Source organism: Sceloporus undulatus, chromosome 5 (genome assembly GCF_019175285.1).
Source record: "Sceloporus undulatus isolate JIND9_A2432 ecotype Alabama chromosome 5, SceUnd_v1.1, whole genome shotgun sequence".
NCBI classification, from domain to species: Eukaryota; Metazoa; Chordata; class Lepidosauria; order Squamata; family Phrynosomatidae; genus Sceloporus; species Sceloporus undulatus.
In genome coordinates this window covers 47,522,395-47,544,872 of record NC_056526.1, presented here as the reverse complement: position 1 = coordinate 47,544,872, position 22,478 = coordinate 47,522,395, and the positions used below count along the sequence as shown (strand labels likewise).

Sequence of the window (22,478 nt, the reverse complement as noted above, 5' to 3'; positions counted from 1 at the left end):
CCAGTTTTTGGAATAGCTTTGACACTAGGTAGAAGTGGAAGAGAGTGGTGAATACCAGAAATCATGGCTTATTTATTTCTTCCAAATGATTATTTGGAGCATTAGTTTTCAGCTAGCAGACTGGCACTTATGCTGATGTGTAGGGCTTCCAGTCCACCAGTTGTGCTGCACTCATAATACTGTTAATATTTTTTTTAATGAAGTGTGGAAATCCAGCCCTGTCAAGAAGATTTGAGCTATTGATAGGTCCCAAGTCTGAAAAGGTTGAAAGCTACTGATCTGGAGAACAGTCTAAAGCAGGCCTTTACTTGCATCCCATTGCTTGCTCCAAAAAATGTTGAGCTTTTGTGAGCACTCAGTTTGAGCATTTGGGGGGGAAATAAAAGAATCAGAAGTATTCGAGCATCCACTTTTCCTTTTTCCTGTGCCAAGTATTTACTTTTGGAACCAGAGAGTGTGAAGATGGACACTTTGGAGGTGCAGAATGAGCTTTATCTCCCATTGTGAATTGTATATCTGATTCTCCAATAATCCTCACTCCTGGGTCAGTATACAATTTCCACTAGGGGTTAGTTCCTTGACAGGACAGTGAGATCTGTTGGGCCTTAGAGGGTCCATTGCTTCCTGCTTCCTTCTTTATTTATTATTATTATTATTATTAACCTTTATTTATGAAGCGCTGTATATTTACACAGCGCTGTACATGCAATCTTTTTAGTTAGACGGTTCCCTGCCCTCGGGTTTACAATCTAAAAAGACATGACACAGAAGGAGAAGGGAGTGGTGGCGGTAAAGGGTAAGAGGTCCAGCAGTTCCTCTCTACCTCTGAGACCTGGACCAAGGCAGATGGACTGGAGGGAGGGCTTGGCTTCAAAATGGCAATGCAAAAATGGGTTTTTTTTTTTTTAATTTTTGTTACATTTCTCAGAATCTCACTGGCATTCCACTGCAAGATTTTTTTTTCTCTGTTCATTATTTTGTACCTATATTCTTGTGTATTTGTTCAGTGTGTACCTTATTTTTATGAATTATAAGCGATACATTTTTCCAGTTGACTCAGGAGTTTATTTTGGTGCATTTTTCAAATTTATTCTATTTCAGTCATGCATACTTGATGAATGGAGCTGTGGTTTTGCGCACATATTTTATTTGTTAAAGTACATAGCATGCCTCAAAAATGTATGGAGTTCTGAGGCAAGATGCTTTTCAAAATGAAAACATAATTCATTTTTTCCTCCCATCTATTCTACCTGTTTTCCTGAAAGTAACCCCCCCCCCCATATGTCAGTGGAGAAACTTAGTCACTATACTATACCCAACCTACTACATGTGGAGACAAGAGTTTCTGCATTGACACAATGTATCTGCTTAGATGCCCACACAGATCTCTAGATCAGGGTGTGTGACTGCTTTCTCAAATGGAAAGCCAGATTTGTTTTCAACATCTGCCTTCGAAACAGCCATAACTGTTTTCCAACAGAATATTTTGGTATGATGGTATTTGTTTGAGCCTACTAATTACACTTTTAGTTGCCCTAATCCTAGTAATTAGTCTCTTTTTATATCAAAGAATCAAGTGATTTCCCCCCCTTATAGCATTCCTTGTTTCTGTTTTGTAGGAAAGAACAAAGAAATGCAAAGCAGATATAGCTAGAGTATTTGTTCCAACATGACTTAAGTTTTTGCAGAGGGGGCAATTCTTGTAATTGCTGCTTATTTTCAACAACACATTTTTATTAAGTGAATTTCTTTGTATTAGATATAACTAACAGTTTTTGTTGGCATTTTTATTTTTAAAAATTCTTTTGTTATCAGGAACTATAGAGGAAAAATAAGACTTGTGACTGCACCAGATGCCATCTACTTCACTTTTTCCATCAGCCTGAAGAGATATAGTTAGATACAAAATGACACAATATTTTTGGTAGGGTGGTGTGTATTTTTTTTTAATGAGTGCACTGCTCACCATAAATTCATTGGTGCCTGAACGTAGAGATTGCAATTCATTCTGACACACACACAAAAGCTATCTAATATCTGTGGTGAATTTATTCTTGCCAAGAATCATGTACCTGTAGAAAAGTAATCCAGTGTGGTTTTGACCACACATTATTATTGTTCTGTTTCCAGCCACAAGTTAACAGATAAAGAAATATGCTTCTTAACTAAAAATTGCCTCTAAACATAAATGCTTTGATTGATGGAATAATGTAGCAAAGCAACTTCCTGTTGATAAAAGACATGAATTTGGTCTGTGATATGAAGCAAGTACCTTGCTCTTTATATCCATTTATGTTGTTGTTGTAGACTAACTACAGTGTATCACATGAAGCATAAACTCTGCTCAGGTTGTCCATCTTTTGACATTAAAAGCAAACTGAACTAGCAAATTTGACCAGTTTTCTGTACTGTAATTGCCCCTTTCCTGTAAAACAATGCTTTCACAAGTAAAGGAAATTTTCTAAGAGGGCATGTCAGAGATCATAACTTTGATTAGATCACATAATGTATCCTGGGATGATGGACTTCATTTATCTAGTAAATAATGTTTTTTAAACTAATTTACACGTTGCTTGTTTAATGTATTTATATAAAGCCTTTCTAGACAGAAAGCCTTCTAAAAAATTTTTAAATCCATAAACATAAAGTGCCTAAGAAAATCAGTGTAAACCTCAAACATTAAATCATAGCTTGATCAGACTTCCAAACTAGTCTAGCAAAATTTAGACTTTTAAATTGCCAGCTAAAAAAGCAAGTTATCTACCACTCCTATCAACAGTTCAGGATTCTTAACATAAATTTTAAACAATTCAGATCTGAAGAGCAGATTAAGCACACATTTTCTAGCAAAGAACCCCTTCCATTCTTGGTCATCCCTGTCTGTTTCTCTATTTTCTAGTTGAATGTCCATATAAAATTGCCACCATTTTGTGTTCATGGCTTTAGCAAACTTCAAAGCAGTCCAGCTTTGATGGCCTTTATAACCCACAAGAAGTGTGTGATATTTGTTTTGGAGCTTAACACAGGTTATAGGTGTGTTCTATCATGATGAATACATAAATTCAAGTGGCCAGACTAATTGGTGCAGTGTCCCCCCCCTTTTTTTTTAAACCATATTCAACATCTGTTGTCCCCTGTGTGCACTTGTGCAAAAGAGATTTGCTGTTTAGTTCCTTTTTTTTTTTTAATGAAGAGCTCCTTTCTGTTATCCTCTTGGTAGCAAGCCCAGTTAAATTGTGTAGAGGAAAGGAATTATACCAACAGTAATATTTTATGGAATCATGTACCAATGGGATTTGCCAGCTACTATAGGCAGTTCCAGCTACCCATATATACTCATGTATAAGTCGATCTCATGTATAAGTCAAAGGAAGATTTCAGCGTCAAAATCCTGGATTTGATATGACCCGTGGATAAAGTCAAGGGTAAAACATAGGGGGATATAAGGAAGGATGGAAAGAGGGAAATACCACTTCCATCCCTCCTTCTCCTTCTCTGGACCTCTCCCAACCAATTCCCAGGTGGTGGAGGAGAGGTTTTAACATCGGATTGAGAAAGGAATCAAGTGGATTGCAAAACAGACTGGAGGCAGAAGCAAGTGGTTTTAAATGGAGAAGTTTTTTTTTCCATAGGAGCAAGGTATTGCAATAGAGACTGGAGAGATGGTTTTAAATGGACAGGTTTTTTTACAGGAAGACAGGTCTTGCAGAACAGACCAGAGAGAGAAGCAAGTGGATTTAAATGGGGAGTTTTGTCCATAGGAAGTCAGGTCTTGCAGAACAAACCAGAGAGAGAAGCAAGTGGATTTAAATGGGGAGTTTTGTCCATAGGAAGTCAGGGCTTGCAAAACGGACTGGAGGGGGAAGGAACTGGTTCAGTGGAGATTGAAGCATCAGGTTTGCTTGCTTTAGGACCTTTCTAAGCACTACTGATGTATTGACCCTTATATAAGTCTACCCAAAATTTTAGGGTCAATTTGGGGGCATAAATTTCTCAATTTATAGTCGAGTATATACAGTAGGTAATTCCTGTTACAAGAAAGCCTGCTATCTAAAGATTCTCCTGAGGGTCCAGCCAAAATCCCATACACGTGTCACCCAACTCTTCAATGAAACAAAGACTTGCAATTCTTTATCTTTACCAGTAGAGAGAGAAAAAGTATAAGAAACTTACGAGAGACACATGTATGTAGATCAAACTGATTTAAAATAAAAAGCAAATTTATTTAACCTTATTTTTGCTGTATGGTAAAGTAACAAAATAAAACAAACAAAAAATGAAGTTACAAGTCTTTTAACACATTTTTTAAAAAAAGCATTTTTTGACTTGCATGATCTGTATTATTTCGTAGTCAGAAGTATTTTTGTATCTTCAGACATCCTTCATTAGCCTATCTCCAAATGGGCGATCCATTTTTAACAGCTGTCTTCCCATCTTGTTTGCCATATTTCCTCATCAAGGACACATTGACCTCATTACTGTAGGTTCATGCAGTGCAAAATCCCATCATGGCACCTGTGAATTAAAGCCATGCTGAACTAGAGTCTTTGTTTAAGATACACCTTACACCTTAGATAGCTTTTATTTTCTTCTTGCACTCTGTAGGCAACTGACAGACCACAGTGCAAATAGAAAATTAAATTAAAGAGGACAGATCCAGTATTACTCTTTATTTTTTGCTGTTTTTTGTTGTTGTTAAAAACAATCCAAATGAACATATATTGGCACTTTTTTCCTTCCAAAACAGCTTCTGTACTTTTTTAAACCACTCATTAAGACTATGTGATGGGTAAAGATTTCAGTTGAAGGATTCTTCGTGGTAACAAGTTTCTAATTATGAAACAAGTAGTGTACAAAAAAATGGATAAAGCAAACTGAGGGGGCTGAAAGAATAAACTGAGTTCCTTTTTATTAATACTGGCATGTGTTGTAGTTGTAAAAAAATAACTGTTACCTTAATAATGGACTGATAATTCTGAAGTTATGGTAAATGTAATATCTTTTCTCTCATTTTTTTTTCTTTTTGTCAACAGTGTGCTAAGAAAATTCTCCTGGATTTGTCTGTCTCTGGTGCTGTTAATTCATGCCTTAAAAACATTGCACAGGAATTGGGACTGGGAATCAGAATATACATTATTTATGTCAGCTTTAAAGGTACAGCCTTATTATTCAAACTTTCTACATATTTCTTGCCATAATGCATTCTTTAGGAGATATTGATAGGAAGAAAAGCCAGGTGGGATGTGCCACAAAGTGGTAATCATGAGCACCAACTTCTACTAGTGATTTTTCTTCAAAAATGAAAATATTGAGTTGCATTATCTTAAAGCAGTGGTTCCCAACCTTCCTAATGCCGTGACCCTTTAATACAGTTCCTCATGTTGTGGTGACCCAAACCCATGAAATTATTTTCATTGCTACTTCATAACTGTAATTAAAGAGGTGTTTTCCTCTGGCCCTAGGCGACCCCCATGAAAGAGTCATTCGACCCCCAAAAGGGTCCCGACCCACAGGTTGGGAACCACTGTCTTAAAGGATGTTGTGTAGAAAAATAAGGCTGCTTTTTTTCTTCTTGCACATTTAGAACCCATCAAAGAGTCATTAACATGGATTGTTATTGTGTGCCTTCAAGTCATTTCCAATTTACAGCAACCCTAAGGTGAACCTATCACAGGGTTTTCTTTGCAAGATTTGTTAAGATATGCTTTGCCTTTGCCTCACACTGAGACTGAGAGAGGGCAACTTGTCCAAGGTCACCTAGTGGGTTTCCATGGCCAAGTGGGAATTCAATCCTTGGTCTCCAAAGTCATAATCCAGTGCTCAAACCACTTCACTACCTGGATTAGCCCCTACTATAATCTTGATTTGAAAATTGCACTTTGAAATGGGCTGATGTTGGTTGCAGCTGCTCAGTAAAGTAGCCTATAGAAACTGGATTTTCATCTTAAGATGAAGTAAATTTTTAGGAAGAAAATAAACAAAGAACACAGATTTCCAGACACACATTAGATATGTATTCATTACATAATATGTGAAGATAACTGATTTTAGCAATTTCGTATGGGGTTATGTGCTGATTTAAACAATTTTCACAAAAGCCTCAGGGCAGGAATGGTGAAGCTTTATTCCTCCTAGCATGTTTGGTTGCAACTCCCATAATCCCTAACCAGTCACCATGCTAGGTGGGGCTACTTAGACCAAAGACTTGGAGGATAACACTATCATGACAAGATATGTAAGTGAATCTGCAATGAATCTGAACTTTATTCAGTTATGCAGCTGTGTTGCTGAATTGAGAAATTCAGTTCTAAAAGTGCTTAGGAAGTTCAGTATGTATATGAGACACATATATGTACCCCAAATCCCTATACAGACAGAATTTCTGTGTGTACATTAGTGTATCAAAAACAATCCCTCCCAGCTCCTGCCAAATCCAGGTTTATTATTCAATATAAATACAAGTTTTTGTTTTAAATATTTTATAGTTTTATATTTGTTTTCTTTGACCAGGTGAATAAAAATAATGCAAAACTGTGGAATAATGTGGGTCATGCTTTAGAAAATGAAAAAAACTTTGAAAGAGCATTGCGTTTCTTCATACAAGCCACTCAGGTACAGCCAGGTGAGTTAGGGGAAAAGGTCTGGAGTAATTGGCCAGGATATGAAGATTGTGTCTTAACCAAACTCTATCCCTATATAGTAAACTCGCATAATGTAAAGTTATAGGGCCAGATGATATTATGGAATAGTGTGTGTATGATTAGTTTGCTTCTTTTACATCCTTAGAAACACTAGAAACATATTGATGAAAGAGTTTTGCCTATTCTTCTACCTATTACTAAGTTGACTCTTTATATTTGAACATAATTCTCTTTGGGGAGGAACTAGAGCTTGAACCTTTTTGAGACCACAGCTCTTCAGGTCTCCCAGTCAAGAAGAGTCATGGACTTCTTGAGGGGGCATATGTCAGAATTGTAATTATAGAAATAACTTTGCTAAGATGTAGAAAGATTCATGGCGGAACAAATTATTTGCATGCCTAATGTCCCAGGTACAATTCTTGGCATCTCCAGTTGAAAAGGTTAAGGAGCAGACAGTAGGAAAGACCTCTGCTTGGGAATGATTGCCACTGCCATATATACTTGACTATAAGTTGACCTCATGTATAAGTTGAGGTCAGGTTTTGGGGGCAAAATTATGGATTTTGCCATAACCCATGGATAAGTCGAGGGTAAAACTTGGAGGCTCCTTCAGTGTGTGTATGTGTGCGTGCAGAAAGGGAGACTCTAACTGAGGCTTTTTGCTTCTGCATTTCAGCTTTTGTTTCAGCCTTTATTCCCCAAACAGCGGGTAGGAGAGGGACTCTGTTTGTTTGTCTGTTAAAAGCAATCAGTCACCCAGGAATCTTTCTGCTTGGTACAAGAGAGAAATAAACTCCTCTGCCAACTGCATGGGGCAGTCTGAAAGAACTGCTATCACATTACCATACTGACCTGTAAATAGGTCGATTTGGGATTTTGGGGTCAATTGTGGGGCATAAATTTCTTTACTTGTAGATGAATAGGTATGGTAATCAGAAAAGCCTAAGCTAGGTAAACAAATAACTAATCACCAGGTGAAAGTCAGTAACCTTTGTTCCTGTTGAGGAAGGGATAGTATTTTATAGCTGGTTATGAATGCTGAAGAAGCTGAACTTCTATAATTACGTTCAAAGAACTGTTTTGTAATAATTGTTGTCATCATTTTCATCTATTTATATCCTGCCTTTCCCCCAGAACTGGGACTCAAGGCAACTTACAGAATTAAAACAAATATATCTGTGTTACATATAGGTAAAATCATGTAAAAAGTTATTCTTAAAATGTAAGTAACTATCTGTAAACTGCAAAAACTGTTTAAAAATGGTTTACAGCTGTATGTTTGGCTTGTTACGCTGCACAATTTACCCACTTGCAGTCTCAGTGACCAAACTTTTCTGACCTAATTTAACAAATTCATGTTATAGACATTGCATCCAGCTGTATTGTCGATCTGTGTGGTAAACTCGAAAGAAATCGTGTATCTTTAGTATTGCTTTGACTGCTATTTAAAATAGTCACTACTGTTCTACATTATTCTTGAGGGAAACATTAATGGAATGAAAATGTTTCATTTATCATTAAATTTGAAGATGACATTGGTGCCCACATGAACGTAGGAAGAACATATAAAAATTTAAACAGAACCAAAGAAGCTGAAGAATCTTACTTGGTGGCAAAATCATTGATGCCACAGGTGAGTAGAAAGACTGTTCTTTGGAAGTAATTTCTTAGAGAACTTTCAATAGAACTTTAATCTTAAACTAAGAGGTCTTAGAATATTTGTCCCTTCTACATGTGAACAGTTTGACTTATAAGATCCTGAAATAAAGACAACTGAAATTGTTAGAACATAGACACAGCACTACTCTTCTTATTCTATCTAATCCACCCTTTTGTTCCCACATTGTCTAGTTGATTCCCTCTGGGGATCCCACCAGCTGGGCATGAGCAGCACAGTGATAGCCTCCTGCTTAGATTCCCTAGCAATTAGATTACCTGTGATACTGACAGTCCTTCAGTTTCTTTGGAATGACATACAAAGTTATAAGTGTCGTCTGAGGAATCAGAATTTCAGCTAGTGAAAATGTTTGATCTTTTACCCTGACCCTATTCCAGTTAAACTTTTGATAAGATCAGGAGCAGAAAATAGACATAAAGAAGCCATGAAAATACTGATCCAAGGCAGCAGTGTTTAATCCTACTGCTTTGCAAAACATTCTTCATTACAGTGGTACCCCGGGTTACGAAAGTAATCCGTTTCCGCGGAGCCCTTCGTAACCGAAATCTTTCGCAAGCCGAAATTTGCCATAGGCGCTACGCGTGGAAGCCGCGATTCCGTTGAAAAAGCGCCGAAAAGCACCAAAAAAATTTTTTCGTAACCCGAAAAAAAAAACGTAACCCGAAACAGTTTTTTCTAATGGATTTTTTTCGTAACCCGGAAATTTCGTAAGGCGGTGATTTCGTATCCCGGGGTACCACTGTATTAGCAAAAATATGAAAGCCATGTCTGTGAAAACAGATGTGCAGGTTCAGTTCAAAAAAGTTCTGCTTAATATAAAAAACATTCATACTATAGATTTGTATGGTCTTTTTTTTTTAAGTACTACTTATGAAAAACTACTGTACCTTTTTACTACATTGCGTTTCTGATCTGATTAGCAAACTCTGATTGCTATCTAGGTCTGACAAAATTTCTTTTGCTGCTAGATCATTCCAGGTAAAAAATATGCTGCACGAGTTGCTCCTAACCATCTGAATGTTTATATAAACCTTGCAAACTTGATTCGAGCAAATGAATCTCGCCTTGAAGAAGCAGACCAATTATATCGCCAAGCCATCAGCATGAGACCAGATTTCAAGCAGGCATACATTAGCAGGTATTCCTTTTCAAATCTTTCAGTGTATTAATGAATGATGTTGTTGTGTGCCTTCAAGTCATTTACAACTTATGGTGACCCTAAGGCAAAGCTATCATGGATTTTGCTTGGCAAAATTTGTTCAGAAAGGATTTGCCTTTGTCTTTCTCTGAGTTTGAGAAAGTGTGACTTTCCCATGGTCACTCACTGGGTTTCCTTGGCCAAGTGGGGATTTGAACCCTGATTATTATTATTATTATTAACCTTTATACAGAGTTGTAGCACAGTGGTCAAACCCTGGGTCTCATTCAGTATCTGTAAACAAAAGAGGTAATGCAAACTATTTCTCTTAAGATAGGAAACTGTTTTTCCTACCATAACATTAGCCCATGACTATTAAATTTTTTTTAAAATATTCATAGGCCACCTTTCAGGGTACAGCTTTTTAAGCAATTGATGTAGTAAAAAGCAATACAATAATCACTATAAACACTTTCTCATGTCCACTGCATAACAGTAATGCTCTCTAGCCAATAATTACTTGTCTTAACTTGTGTCAAGGAAGTTTTTGGACCTTATCTCTTTCATAGAGGATGTCTCCTATAACAAAACATTTCAGATGACACTCATGGGCATGAAAGTCACTAGCATATCAGTGCTCAAACATGTTCTTCATTTCCTGCATTTGAAAGGAAAGCGGTTAGATCAGTCTTCCTTCTATTGACCTCTAGGTATGTTAAAACAGAGGTTTGACTGTATGATGCATTGTTAAGTTTCCTACACCTATTAAGTTTCCTACACCTATGCTTGCAGAAAGAGAAAGTTAAAACAAATTAGAAAAGGACCATGACCTATCTGTATTGGGGTAGATTTTGGACAGAGAGGCATTACATTCTAGGCAGAGACATGTCATAACACCACAAGAGTTTAAAGGTGTATTAAATAATAGATGGCTGAATGAACTGTTATAAAGGCTAGGGTGGATGTTTGTTCTCCTTCTAATGAACTATAAGAAATGAAAGCAAGAACCCTGTGACACTTAAACTTTATATGACATGAGCAAATAATTATCTTCTAGTGGTGTTAGATCAGCAGGAATGGACAAGTCCATAGATCAGAATGAGAAACATATGATCCTACAGAGACTTTTGGGAAGTATATTTTATAACCAGACTGAACACCCCCCTCACCTTCAAATTAATCCAAAACAGAGAAGATATATCTTAACTTTCATACAGTTTCCAGATGAGTGGCAGCATGGCATAGTGGACTGAGTGTTGGACCATGATTCTGGAGACCAGGATTCGATTCTCAATTTAGCCATGAAACCCACTGGGTGACTTTGGGCAAGTCACATGATCTCAGCCTCAGGGGAAGACAGTGGTGGACCTCCTCTAAACAAACCTTGCCAAGAGAACCATGTGACAGGGTCACCATAAGTCGTAAACCACTTGAAGGCACAGAGCAACAATTAGGCGTGTAAACCAGTGCTTGTCGTATCGTTTTCCCCCCAGAATGCCAAAAACTAATCCTGTGTTCATGCCATTTTATTATCATACTCACATAGTTTCCTGAAACTTGCTGTGGGCTCACATTCCTTCAGTTGTATCATGCCTTTTCCCAAACTGGAACTTAGGGTGGTACACACATCAACACTGGTACACGAACCACCACTTTGGGTAACCCTGTTGTAAACTACACACAAATTTTGCTGGCGTTCTTAGTGAAGAGGAAAGTCTAATACAGCTATTAACACATATTCGCTGCATATTCATATACACTTGTGGCTATTCCCTTGCATTTCTGTTTTGGGAGTTGGGGTGAAAATAATCTTTATGCAATTTGAAAAAACGACAAAATAAGCAGGAGGACAATGCTGAATGACAGTGTTTAAATGGTCAAAATGGCAAAATGTAGGCCTATGAATCACATGTGACCCCAAGGCCTCAAAGGGGCCCCAATCAGCAGGTGAAAGTATGAACCAAGGGGACACAATTTCCATTACACAGGCCCAAGCAACTGACTGAAGGATGTGTTGCATCTCCTCGGTGTTGGGTCCAGACTTAGTATATCTACACTATACAGTTATAGTAGTTTAGCAGCACTCTGTCATGGTTCCATCATGTAGACTCTTGTGATTTGCATTTGGTGAAGCCCTTGGGATTATCTGCTGGAATGCTGTAGCTCTAACTGAGGTCCTCACCAAACTACAAATCCTAGGATTTCATAGGATGGAGCCACAACAGTAAAAGTAGTATGAAAACTGAAATAATTGTTTAGTGTAGTTGTCATACTAAGAGTAAACTGATTGAAATCAATTAAATAAAAAGTTAGATATGACTGGAACCAATTTTCTGGCTCCTTCTACACTGCTTGACACAATTTTGACTCCACACAGATATGATATTTCTGTATAGCTTTGACATCAAATAAATGGTTAATAGCAAGCAGATGGTTAGGGTAAAAAAAATAACTTTTCAATTCTCCACAGGGGGGAATTGCTGTTAAAGATGAACAAACCTCTTCAAGCTAAGGAAGCTTACCTCAGAGCTCTTGAATTGGATAGAACCAATGCAGACCTGTGGTATAACTTGGCAATTGTTTATATTGAGTTGAAGGATCCCACAGAAGCACTGAAGAACTTCAACAGGGCATTAGAACTCAGTCCCAGTCATAAATTAGCTCTATTCAATTCTGCACTCCTAATGCAAGAATCCGGTATGTACATTCATTTATAACACCTAAGCCTGGCAAATGTTTGAGTTTATTCTCTCCCACCTCCAAGCTGCTGCTTGTATTGTTTGAGTATATATTACAAAATGTCCACAGAGGTTATTGGCACATCTTATACAAATTAACATTACATTCCTTTTTAAAATATACACAAACAGGAAATGTATAGCTCTTGATTTAGCTACAAATGATGCATTTCATAAATTCCTTTTGTCCTGTGATATTGTTGCAGCATGAATTAAAACTCAAATTTTATTCCAGATTGAGTTAATACTACAACCTTATAATGATAATTTTAATTTAGAACATATTAATACATAGAACATATATGGCTCAGATCCAGGCTATCTGGCAGACCCTATCTGCCTGTATGCCTGCCAGGGCCATGAGTTCATCAGGAAGAGGCCCTTCTCTCAATTCCACCACCTTCACAAACCTGGTTGGTGGGGAAAAAAACTTCCTTGAGAGAGGTCCTTTTCAATGGCTGCCCCTACACTCTGGAACTCCCTTCCCAGGGAATCCAGAAAGACCCCAGAATTGGTCCCTTTCTGCTGGCAGGCAAACCCCTTTTTATTCCAACAGGGTTTTAATACAGCAAGTTTTTAATAAAGTTCTAGGGGGTTCTGTATTGTTTTAAACTTATTGTTTATAATAGCTTCTTAATCTTTTTAATTTCATTTTCTTAAAGAAACTATTTTTATTCTCTTTTAACATTCATTTTTTGTATGTTTTAAACTTATATAGCTCTTTTAAACTGAGGGATGCATTGAGTCCCAATTCTGGGAGAAAGGCAGGACACTAATAACAATAGTAGTAGCAATAGTAGTAGTAATACTGACATATCTCTGCAGCTGAGTGAATGGGCTAATATTAACACATATTTTCCTATTGCTTTAGGTGATGCGAGACTCAGGCCTGAAGCTAGAAAAAGGCTTCTAGATTATGTAAAAGAAGAGCCTCAAGATGCAAATGGCTATTTTAACTTGGGTATGCTTGCCATGGATGACAAAAAAGATGCTGAAGCAGAAACCTGGATGAAAAAAGCCATAAAGCTACAGGTGGGTTTCCGAAGTGCTTTGTTCAATTTAGCACTGCTTTATTCTCAGACTGCAAAGGAGCTGAAAGCTTTGCCAGTTCTAGAAGAGCTACTGAGATATTACCCTGATCATACCAAAGGTTTGATTCTGAAGGGGGACATTTTGATGAACCAAAAGAAAGATATACAGGGAGCTAAGCAATGTTTTGAGAAAATCCTCAAAATGGATCCTAACAATGTACAAGGAAAACACAACCTTTGTGTAGTTTATTTTGAGGAAAGAGACTTATTAAAAGCTGAGCAATGTTTGGTGGAGACACTGGCTTTAGCTCCACATGAGGAATACATCCAGCGCCATTTAAGTATAGTCCGTAGTAAAATTGCTTCACTGGGTCCAAGAGAGACACCTGTGATTCCTGCAGAAAAAGCTGGTGCTGTTGAGGAGGAAAAAAATTCATTGGAAAACTTGAAAGTGGGAAAGAATGAACAGAGAAACACTCGGACTACAAATAGTAATAATAACAACAAAGGGAAGACAAAGCCCAAGAAAAATGTGGAAAAAAACACCACTGACAAAGAGACGAAAAAGAAATCAACAAAAGAAATTAAAGACATTGAGAAAAAAAGAGTTGCTGCTCTAAAAAGATTGGAAGAAATTGAGCGAATATTAAATGGTGACTAATTGCTCATAAGACCTCCAGTATAGGAGGTTGATGTCTACTTCCATGTTTGGATATGTACGTGTGTTCAGTCCAAAATGACCAATAGGCACTGTTTGAATTCGGGGGAAATGCTGAAAACATACCATGAGCAGGGGGAGAAAGTGGGAGGAAGCTGTTTCTGCTACAACAAAGAACAAATCAGTTGGGAAAATCATGGTTTTTAATGGATGGTTAAAGGACTGAATTTAACTGACACACACAGGTTTTCTAGCAGTAGAAGCTGTAATACTAATGCTGCTATGTCCTGTTTCCTGCAAGCAATTCTTGTGGTACTTGCTTCAAATTGAACCTGTTTAGGACCAGGGCTCAAATTCTGAGCAACCAGATTATATCTAGTTGTATTCTCTAAGGACTAGAAGTCAAATTTTGAAAGGGCACCTCAGGTATGATGATTCCTAGGCTCAATTGAAGGGGAAAATCACTGGTTCAAGTTATTTAGGAATGCACTACAGCTAATGTTAGTCTTATTTAAAGTATATCCACTGAAATGAAAGGGCTTTGTTGGTCACAACTAAGTTAACTGCCATTGATTTCAGTGGGTTGGGTAAGACTAATGGTAGATTTTGCCTAGATTTCTCCTGAATTTATTCATTGAATTATCAAAGATTTTTCTACCTATTTACATCACATCTCCATTCCCCCACTTCCCTGGAATTATGAGTGTTCCCAAATGAGTTGCAGCTTAACTAGCAAATACCAATCCTATTATGTATGTGCCTGCATGCATTTGGTAGTTTTTAAAATACTTATCTGTATTACACTAAAAATGCAGTGACTCTCTACATCATGGGGGGGGGGAGAGGGATCCCACCTCAAAATAATGCTAATTTAAATTCTTTGAGCTATTATGTGGTTAAGATCCTGTGGTTTTCTTACTACATTTTTTAAGCAAATAGGTTTATTTCTCAACCCACCCTTCTGTAGGAGATCACTTCATGCAAAATGCTTGGTTTGGAGCACAGGTGGTGGAGGTTGTTGTCTTTTTTATTATTATGACTTTAAGTTAACTAATAAATCTAGGGTGTTGTTTGTTTTACGTTTCTCACAGATGGACTAATTCCCCGATACAGTAAAATATAAACCAGTGCTCCTTTTTTGCTTTTACTGTTAATTGTGTTTTATTTCTTGGAATTTACACATAACCTATAGGATATTGTTAACAGTTGTCTGTTCAGACTGCTCTACTGTGATAAAGATTTACTCAGTGGTAGAGCACGTGCTTTGCATGCAGGAAGGTCCTAGATTCAATTTTGGCGTCTCCATCTATGACTGTGAAAGACTCCTATAGAGCTCCTGTCAATCAGTATAAACAGTATGGAGCCAGCTGAAACAATGATGTGACTCAACTACCTGTGGAGTCTGTCAAAAAATATGTATAGGACGGAACTGTTAAGTCACTTCATTCCTCCTGGCTTAAGAAAAACTTGAGGGCTGCTTCAATGCCTCATGGAAAGCACTTCCAATTAGGATATAACATGCAAACAAACTTGGAATTGTTCCTTTAAAAAAAAAAGACTGCAGTTCTCAAAATTCCCAGCCACACTAGCCAATGGAACGGTCGTACAAAAGAAGCAATTTTTGTATGCTCTACTTACAACATGTGTAGATCATCATGTACAGTATGCACATTGGAAGATGTACTGATCACACATATGTATTCTACACCCAGATTATGTTATTTCCAGTGTACACACAGGTTTTGCACTAATTCGTGTGTAAAAGGTTGACTTCATTTCCAAATATGAAATGATTTACCTTTTTATCAGAGAAGTTGTGGAGAAATGTTAAATATTTATTCTGTCTACTAATTCTCAGCTAGTTTGTTTCCACTAACATCTTTACTAGAATGAGTTAATTTAATTCCTAATGAGAAACTTGGATAATGTCTGCATTTTTATATCTGTGGCTATGCATATTTTTCTTCTAAATATACTGTTGGATTGCCTAAAATGCTGTTTTTGTTTTTTTATTTCATCTCATTCTTGAGAACAAAAAAGACATTTACACAGGCAGAAATTTTTAATGTTTTCCTTCTTTATTTTTATTTCTATTTTTTTAACAAAATCTGCAGTACTTGTGCTTAATATAAGCTCCAAACAATCAGGATTTTTATTTTAATTAAAAACACACACACAAAAGGTCACAACTCCAACAAGACAAGACAGTTCATGTGTGCCAAAGAAGGATTTCAACTATTACCGTATCACAAATTGCTTTTGAAATGTCTGCAAGTTCAACAAGAAACTTGTGATATGCTTTGGCGGAACTGTTGTGGGAGAAAAATGAAGTGCAAAATCCCAGTAGACATGTGGAGCTAACCTTGTGAGTCTTCTGGAGTATGGCCATAAAACATCACAATAATGCTTCTTACTTGCTGATTAAGATTCCATGCCAATGTATCTGAAGCCAAGGAGAGTAACATTCCCACCCATTCTTTACATATGAAAATAATATGTGAGGGACAGCAAAACAAACTCAGTTTGCCAGCCAAGTATGTTTGAGTGGTGTAGCAAAAGCCTTTTTGTATGTGCTGATGGATGCCTGTATAATGTCTGGCTACAACAAGAGGACCTTGCCAAACCGGGAGTCTCTTCACATGAAAAGCAGTTTTGCATGTGGATAAATGTGTATGTAAGAACTTTCATAACAACCAAACATGTGAACAGAGAAGAAATATTACCTTTCTGGATGGTGGAAAGATGCAGGCACAATGTAAAACACAGTGCATATCTAGGCCAATGGCCTCTCATATTTCTATTTGCAGAGGGTAAGAGATATGTGAAACATCCAACTTGTTTAAGCTGTCCCTTACTTAGTTGAAATTACACCTTTCATTTGTTAGTCTATCTAATTCTATGTATTCTAATGTTTTTAATAATCATTCATCTATAGTTGATAGCTCATTTATTTTCCATTTTTGAGCAACAAGGGTTGTAGCCGATGGAAACATATAATCAAGATTTCTAGTGTTGTGTTGTTGTTGTTGTTGTTTTTGCCTCTGCATCTTGTATTTTATTAGACATACAGTATTTAGTAAGTAGATTTCCAGGAGATGTTGTAACTTTATTTTTTAAATTTGGGAAATTTATTTGTGAATTTCTTCCCAGAGTTTTTTAATTTCGGGGCATTGCCACCTCACTTCCACCTCACTCACTTTAAGTTTGAATTCTCTTGTAATCAAAATATATTTTAGCTGTTTGTTCTGGAAGTTGTTGTTAGTACTATTTGTATTCTATATTCCTTATCATAGATGAGACATCTTCCACACTGGAGACATCTTAGCTTTAAAATAATAGAATCTTTTAGCCTCTGGATCTGTAGACAAGCTTGAAAGGACTGGGCAGTTCTTAACCAGGTCTCTGCAGTTATCAATATTGAGTAGACAAACAAGCCACCATACTCTGTCCTGTATTGGACTAACTAATAATAAATAATAATAATAATAAATATAATAATAATAATAATACATTTTATTTATTAGACTGCTATTCCGCTATGATCATAGCAGTGTACAGTAAAAATTAACATACAGTACAAAATACAAGTGACAATTAAAGGGGGAGGTCTCATCCTTCAGGCAGCCTGATGTTGCTGGGTCTGCCTGAATCGCTCCCTCTGAGGCCGAGTGACAGTTAAGGAGGGAGGGGCTCTTCCTTCAGGCCAGTCCTGAGTTGCTGGTCTGCGATCGCTCCCTTGAGGCGAGATGACAGTTAAGGAGGGAGGGGCCTTCCTTCAGGCGTCCCTGATGTTGTGGGTCTGCCTGATCGCTCCCTCTGAGACTAGGAATTATGGCCTTGTAGATGGTGTTTGACTGCAGTCCCTCATGATTTGCTATGCTAGTTTGGCTGATGACAGTTACAGTCTAGCTGCATCGGACAGCTATAAATTCCCATTCTTGTTGTTGCTGCTGTTGTGTGCCTTCAAATTGTTTCCAACTTGGCAAACGTATCATGGGTTTTCTTGGTAAAAAGTTGTTCAGAGGATGTTTGTTTTCCCGAGGGTGAGAGCATGTAACTTGTCCAAGGTCATCCTGTGGGATTCATGGCTGAGCTGGGAATCGAATCCTAGTCTCCAGAGTTATAGTCCAATGCTCAAGCCTCTACCACTCCCTCCAATGGTGTGTTCAGCATTTGGAGGTTCTGTTCCATGTGTCTCCATGCCATGCTGGTTCCCATTTCTGTTAGATATCTTTAATATGAGTCTTACAATCCAAGGCAATTCCCCCCCCCCCCTGAACACAAAACTGCTACACACGGCCAAATGCTTAATTAGTTTGCTAACAGACCTGTAAACGGCCCACATGGTCACTACTTAGAATATTAGTTAAATTCCCATACCCTACTTCAGCATCAGCCTATTCCCCTGCCAAACTCTACCAGTCAACTCAAAAGTAGGGCAGTCTATTTGCTTGACTTTGAATAAGACTGGGATTATGCAGCTGGCTTCTAAGAAAAGTTTCATTCAAGTCACCCCAGTACAATGAACCCAGTGCTTTGTTTTTTCTCTCTCATTGCCAGAGTTGTTGTTGTTGTTGTTTGGGGGGGGTTGCCCTGAATTGGTAATAGTCTTTAAAAACCAATTTTCAAGAATTTTGCCCACACCACATCAGGAAGAAAATTGCCAAAATTACCTCTTCATTCCTTTGAAAGCAAATTTAGCAAATATATGCATCCCTAACACACAAATTTAGTAGATTACTGCACTACCCTCTTGTAGTGCTGCTGTTCCACTTTTACTGCTCTGACTGCCTCCTATTGCATTCTGAGGTTTGTAGTTCACTGAGGCCTGAGAGCTCTCTGGCTTAGAACTCTAAATGCCTCTCTATTACCTTAAAATCCCAGAATGCAACTGAACTTCTCCATCACCTCCCTTTCATTCATTTACCTTTTCTGAATACTTTCAGTGAGTCCTGGAATATGTGGAGTGGGGAAGGAAAGGAGATGCTTTCTGAGCATGTGCAAACTGCCTTTCTTTTACAGCTGAGGACCTTCAGTAGGCCATCAACTACATACAGTTAACAAAAGGGGTTCATCACTTTAGCAGTTTGGATCCAATCATTGTCTGTTACTAACCATTTCATGTAGAAGTTTTGAATTCATAACTAAAGTATCAAATAGGCAACTAAACTGATTAGTTGCTCCTGCAGTGAAAGGGGAAAAATAACCTCTTAATGGATCTCTTACAGCAGAAACTGTTGGGAATCCTAGATTTTATAGAACTAAATTCTAATCCCATGGCAAAGGCCACTTGAGTCCTAGATTTAAAGCAATTGTGTTCTTGATCCATATTGTGAAAAATGTGTAAAGCAAGATTCATATTCAAAACACTCCTTTCAAGTGTCTCAGCATGTGAAGACAGATTGCAAATAATAGGTCTATTTTTTAATGTTCAGTAGTTAAAAATAAAAAGCAACATTGGAGCAAGAAAAGATGAAGCCTCAGAATTATAACAATGCTATTAAAACAAATTCATTGCCCCTGTGGTTCTTGGTATGTTGAGAAAGTCTGATTCCAAATAGTTTGCTCATGGGATTTGTTTTATGGCTTAATTTGTACAGCCATCTTCCACATTTGCAGCTTTGACTTTTGCAGATTTGATTATTTGTGGATTTGATTAATATGTTCTCTCTAGGAATTTCTAGGTCCTCCAAAGCAATTCTGCTGGAAGTTGACCATACAGTCACACTGGAGGACCTGGAGATTCCTAGAAAAAACACTTCTCAAGACATTTGTAGGTACGCTAGTGCAATTCTATAGTCTCTCTTCCTCCAGATGTTGGCATTTAAGGATTTAAGGATAAGTAAGGGAGAGTGAGAAGTGCAATAGTTGAGTAGAAGAAGCATTGGGAGACCTTAGGAATGCATAATTTGCATATGCAACTCATTATGCAAATTCTGAGTTGTATAATAGGAAAATTAGAGGAAGCAGAATATGGCCATCCTACTTTACTTACAGAGGTTCTCTGGCTGGGCACAGAGTAAAGACCTTTTCTCATTCACTCTGGAATGCATTCCCTTTGGAATTGCTGTTGGTCCCTACCAAAGCTTAGAAAATATACTTATGGATGCTACAGATCCCAGAATCTTCCAGCTGGCAATGTTGACTGTAGACTAAACAGGTCTGGGAGCTCTAATCTAAACAATTGACTTTTCCAGGTGCTGGTTCCCCAACCCTGCGTTCAAGAAGACTATAAAGAATACCCTATCTTTTTAACTTAGTTTGTAAAATTACTGCTGTGCATTTTAATGTTACTTTCAGCATGTTACTATGATCTGGGAACGGTTTGTGGTTGTTTTTTAATTGTTCAGTAAACCACCTGATGGGTTTCAAAAAGGTACTATAGAAACACCTTAAATAACAAGATAAAATATTATTTTCAAATTGAAGTTTTGTTCCCCTGCCAATATTCTGGGTGGCTGACAGGAGGAGAAGCTGGAGAAGTTATTTTTTAAAAAATACATCTCTCAGAACTCCCAGCCAGCATCAACACTAGTCCAAAAAGTAACTTTTTCAAGCTCTGGGTAGGAGAGTGCTTCCTTCTAATCTCCCAAAGGTACAATTAAGAGAGCATGTCTCCTCAGGCAGCTTTTAGCCATGCATTTCCCAAATTAAATATTGTATTGTTGGATTAAAGGAAGCTATGAAAGGTGGGGCATAGAAATATAAATGTGGTAACTTACATCTACCTTGGAACATGGTGCTTTTGTGCTCATCACTCTCTGGAGAGCTGGAGTATTTTAAGCTGTGGCAACCAGGGTACCTCTCTTTTTGTGTTTATTCATGTACACAATAGGGGAGATCTGGGGAGGAAAGGATTACAATTCTAGGAAGGTGCATATTGTATATGTAACTTTTGGTTTCCAAATATTTTAAGAGCCTTCTCACTTTTGTTTGATGTGAATTATTAGTAATTGCATTGTAATTTTGGAACCAACCGTGTTGCAAACAATAACTTTTTGTTAACACTGCAAATGAAACAGCTATGACGTCTATAGAGAGAGGAATCTAATCTGAAAGCAAGAGTATGTGCTCCTTGCAGTTAACAAGAAATGTGATCTTTCTCAGAAGGGAGAGCAACAGACATTTTAAAAGAAAATCTGTAATAGTTGAAGCTTATTCCTCTGTATCAGCTTGCAACACAGCATTTTCTTGTGTGTGGGTGCATCCCTATGTATCAGCTAAAAGAAAAGCAAATGTGCCACTTCTAGAACCGTGTAGTGACTTCTCTACAATTGTTATATATGTGTACCCTGTCATTAGCACTCTGAATATAGTATGTGCAAAAGTGCAGTGGTGTGTGTGACTGAAAGAAACAGGCATATAAGAAGTAAACTGCCAAGCAATATTCTCTATTAAGAAAAGGCAGGGACATAACTGCAATGGAAAAATAGGTGTAGGTTGCTGAAATAACCCTTGGATTAAAAAAAATGATTCAGGGTTGTTTTCTTCTTGACCCCTACAACAATGGATCATTATTTTCTGTACCTGTGTAATAATTCCCAGGAAGGGCCAGGCAAGTTCTAGAGATGTTTTCATAGCATGAGGTTTGAGCTCATCATAATCAGAATCATTTATACCATAGTATTTCTGATTGTTATGTACGGTTGTGAAAGCTGCACAGTGAAAAAAGCTGACAGAGAAAAAAATCAACACATTTGAAAGTAGTGCTGGAGGAGGTGAGTTCTAATGATACCAAGGGCCCATTACAAACGGGCCTTTAAGTACGGACTCAGTCCGTACTAGGGTTAGGAAGGGGCGGTGCTTCCGTGCCCCCTAATCCTAGTACGGACTGAGTCCGTACAAAATGGCGGTGCCCCTTCCACATGGGGGCCGCCATGACGACGTGACGACCGCACCACCTCTATACGGGGCGGCGCGGATGTGATGTTGTTGCTCCGCACAAGGGCACTTAATGCACCCTTTGCGCAGAGCAGGAAGGAGCTCCGTTTTGGAGCTCCTTCCTGGTTTGCGTCGCTGGGCGCAGCCTTCAGACAGCTGCACCCAGCAATGCAAGGGAGAAAGGGGCTCCTCTCCGCTGCCGCCGCGGGGTGCCCTTGGGGCTTGAAGCCCCAAGGACACCCCTATCCAGGCTGCGAGGAAGCGGCCTTTTGCCGTTTCCCCACAGCCCGGAAAGCGGCGGATCGGGGCCTCAGTGGCTGCCGTTCTGGCTGCTGAGGCCCCGATACACTGGGGAAAGGCGCGCCTACAGGCCGCCCCAAAGGGGGGGTCTGTAACGTGCCAAGAAGACTTAAAAAGACCGATGAATAGATCCAAGAGTAAATCAGTTCTGAACTCACATGAGAAGCCAAGATGACTGAACTGAGGCTGTCATAGTTTGGATGTATTGTGAAACGATGTGCCCCATTCACTGCCTCAGTGAAGCAGAAGGCAGTAGAAAAAGAGGGAGATTGTATTACAAGCAAATTGATTCAGTCAAGAATGCCATGGCTGCCCTGAGTTTGTAAGACCTCAGCAGGGCAGTTGACCTGGGGGTCCTGGAGGTCTCGCGTCCATAGCATTGCTTAAAGTGAAGTCATTTTAATATCAGCAAG

General features: G+C 38.2%; 1 protein-coding gene across 3 annotated transcripts in view; it reads left to right on the top strand.

Annotated features, from left to right (window-relative positions):
- Positions 1-22,478, top strand: part of TMTC3 (transmembrane O-mannosyltransferase targeting cadherins 3) — a 61,678-nt gene that overhangs the window by 27,720 nt on the left and 11,480 nt on the right. Inside the window, exons 10-16 of one of the 3 annotated variants that reach the window (XM_042469477.1) lie at positions 5,034-5,154; positions 6,511-6,622; positions 8,171-8,274; positions 9,288-9,457; positions 11,928-12,154; positions 13,067-13,227; positions 15,999-16,031. In XM_042469477.1, coding sequence (XP_042325411.1) covers positions 5,034-5,154; positions 6,511-6,622; positions 8,171-8,274; positions 9,288-9,457; positions 11,928-12,154; positions 13,067-13,227; positions 15,999-16,016 — 913 coding nt within the window. In that variant the 3' untranslated portion in view covers positions 16,017-16,031. Of the gene's footprint in view, positions 1-5,033; positions 5,155-6,510; positions 6,623-8,170; positions 8,275-9,287; positions 9,458-11,927; positions 12,155-13,066; positions 15,878-15,998; positions 16,032-22,478 lie in introns of those variants that run through there. The other 2 variants (XM_042469478.1, XM_042469476.1) reach the window with 2 other exon arrangements.